Raw genomic sequence first — 2505 nt, 5'->3', positions numbered from 1 at the left:
CTTCCTGGTATCTGAGGCAGGAAACATAGCCTTATATGGTGTTTTTGGGGTGGTAATTATGCTAATCTCCTCTTACGCATCTCATTTACACACTTTTCCTGAAGATAGAAGAGTTCGTTGAATCTGACGTGACATGTTCGTACGAACCCTTTGTACGAACAAAAGTAAGAGAAATTTAGGATAAGAATACGAACATGTTCTTGCATGAGGCCCACTGACTCCACTCTGCAGCAGACAGACTGCCTCGTCATGTGAAACTCATTCCACCTGCAGGCAGCAGGCAGTGTTTGATGCAGGGCCGTAACTAAGTTTTTCAAGGGCCTCAGATTATAATTACAATTATATATTTTTGGTAAATAAATATTTATTTTGAATGCTGTAGTAGGCTTTTGGACTAACAAACAGTTAGAAATTACAAATATTTTAGAAACATAAAAGTAGGGGGGGCTGCTCTGTGGGGGTAAGACTCTACAAAGGGGGGTCAGGGCCCTCCCCCCACCTGCCCCCCCCTGTAAATCCGTCCCTGAACTATGTTAATAAACTTGTGTGTGAAGTTATAAAATATTTCCAGGCTCAGAATGGAGGACTGCGCTGGGTGTGCCCAGTAACAGCTTCACATTTATACATCCCTCTACTTATTTAGAATTTTTTCTCACTCTCATTATATTTAATTCCTTATTTTCTTAAATCTAGAAATAAGTTCTGATCACGCATGTCCATCACACACAATGAACATAATGAGCATCTAACATATGAAGGTGTCAGGGGAGGAATCTCACATGTGCTCAGGTTCACATTGACTGGGATGCACAAAAGAAATGTGCGTGGATTCCAGCATGTGCACGGTTTGATACATCTGGATTTATTTGTGTGTACAGCGTTTTCTTGATTTGACTGTAGGCCACATTTTAGTAAGAAGTCTTTGTCCATGAGGCTGGCGCCTAGATTGATTGTAAATGTTGGATGTGTTCCTGACAGCGGAGCTTGAGAAACAGAAAGCTGCGGTGAGGACCGGTTTGCCTCAGAGCTCTGGGTCAACAAAGGAAACCAGAAACGGCAGTCTGAGCCAAGCAAGCCTTGATGACAGCTGCTCCATTGGTGAACGTCTAAAAAGGAACGCCCTCAGCATCTCCTTACGAGACCTCTCAGATACAGGTAAGAGCTGTCTTGTTCACTTCTTGGTCCACACAGAGTAGAACAGACACTACAGCGTGATGCTATTATTGTTTTGAAAACTTTCTGGGCCAGTGAAGGTCTGATTTAGATGGTGGTCACAGCAACAGAGTCAGTGAAGCTGAGGCTGAAGGCCTCTCCATCTGAAGCCGAACAGTAGACGCGCAGCCACGTGGTTGTTCGGTGTTCGACGCATCATGCCGAGCTCCTGGGAAACCCCTCCTACTGCAGCATACTTTCACTTCCTTCTGGTTGGAGTCTACACCCCGATAAAAAAATAATAAAAACATTAAAAACATCTGCAACATTCAACATGACCTCAGGCTCTGAGACATAAAACTTTAAAGCTTCTGAGTTTTTGATTTAAAAACATTTGTGAGATTTTTCGTCTGTTTTCATGATGCAAATGAGGACATTTTATGTAATTCTAGACAATCAGTACAAGGTGACAACATTAGTGTGTTGAAAGTGAAATTATCTTAGCATTTTCACAGTTTTATCTTGACATTTCTCCRACAATATTCTTGAACATGAAATCTGAGGCAGTGATTGGTTCATGTCAGGGTTTTTTCTAACAACGTCATCTAGGATCATCTTTGTGGCACAGCCAGGTGACGCAAATCAGCTCTAAGACTGACACTTAAGAATTACTCCTACACTTCACTTACAGTAAGACTGAGACGCTTGATAACTGACTTTTACTCTCAGCTTTTAACTAAGAATTTTTTTACACATATAGGGGACCTATTATGTAAAATTTACTTTTTAAAGGTTTTTTAACTCAACGTTGGGTAGGTACTTCTTAAAAAATCAGTCCTGGGACCAAAAAAATGCACCCAGGGGCATATTTACTGTAAGTAAATATATATTTTAATGTATATTAATGACAAGTTTTATACTTCCGTCATTTTGTGATGTCACAAGCTGTACGACAACCCACCGGAGCCTGCGTTCAGCCCCTTACCTAGCAACCCCCGGGTGAGACTCCACCTCCTCAGTATAAAAAGCCGTCAGTTGTTGTGTAATGTGCAGCTCATTTCACAACAAGCCTCCAATAGGGCAATGGGTAGAGTGTTGGACCAGAGAGCAGGAGACCAGGGTTTAAGACCGGCACGGACACAATTTAATTATTTATTTTCATTCATTATGAACACGTTTTCTCATGTACCTCTATTGTTTAACTTATTAAAGCCTTGTTAAAGCCTATTTGTTCGAGTTTCTGAGGTATTTTCACCGTTGCTGCTCCCTGCTCTGGTAACAGCATGTGTGTGTGTGTGTGTGTGTGTGTGTGTGTGTGTGTGTGTGTGTGTGTGTGTGTGTGTGTGTGTGTGT

The 2505-nt window shown here is 41.7% G+C and overlaps 1 protein-coding gene across 1 annotated transcript in view; it reads left to right on the top strand.

Moving 5' to 3' along the window:
* LOC106526869 (IQ motif and SEC7 domain-containing protein 1) overlaps positions 1-2505 on the top strand; it is a gene marked incomplete in the record, with an annotated part of 38368 nt that overhangs the window by 28959 nt on the left and 6904 nt on the right. The window contains 1 exon segment of the mRNA XM_014021585.1: positions 979-1155. Coding sequence (XP_013877039.1) covers positions 979-1155 — 177 coding nt within the window.

This window comes from Austrofundulus limnaeus, unplaced genomic scaffold (assembly GCF_001266775.1).
Source record: "Austrofundulus limnaeus strain Quisiro unplaced genomic scaffold, Austrofundulus_limnaeus-1.0 Scaffold298, whole genome shotgun sequence".
NCBI classification, from domain to species: domain Eukaryota; kingdom Metazoa; phylum Chordata; class Actinopteri; order Cyprinodontiformes; family Rivulidae; genus Austrofundulus; species Austrofundulus limnaeus.
The sequence above is the reverse complement of the archived record's forward strand: the minus strand, read 5'-3'. Positions and strand labels throughout refer to the sequence as shown.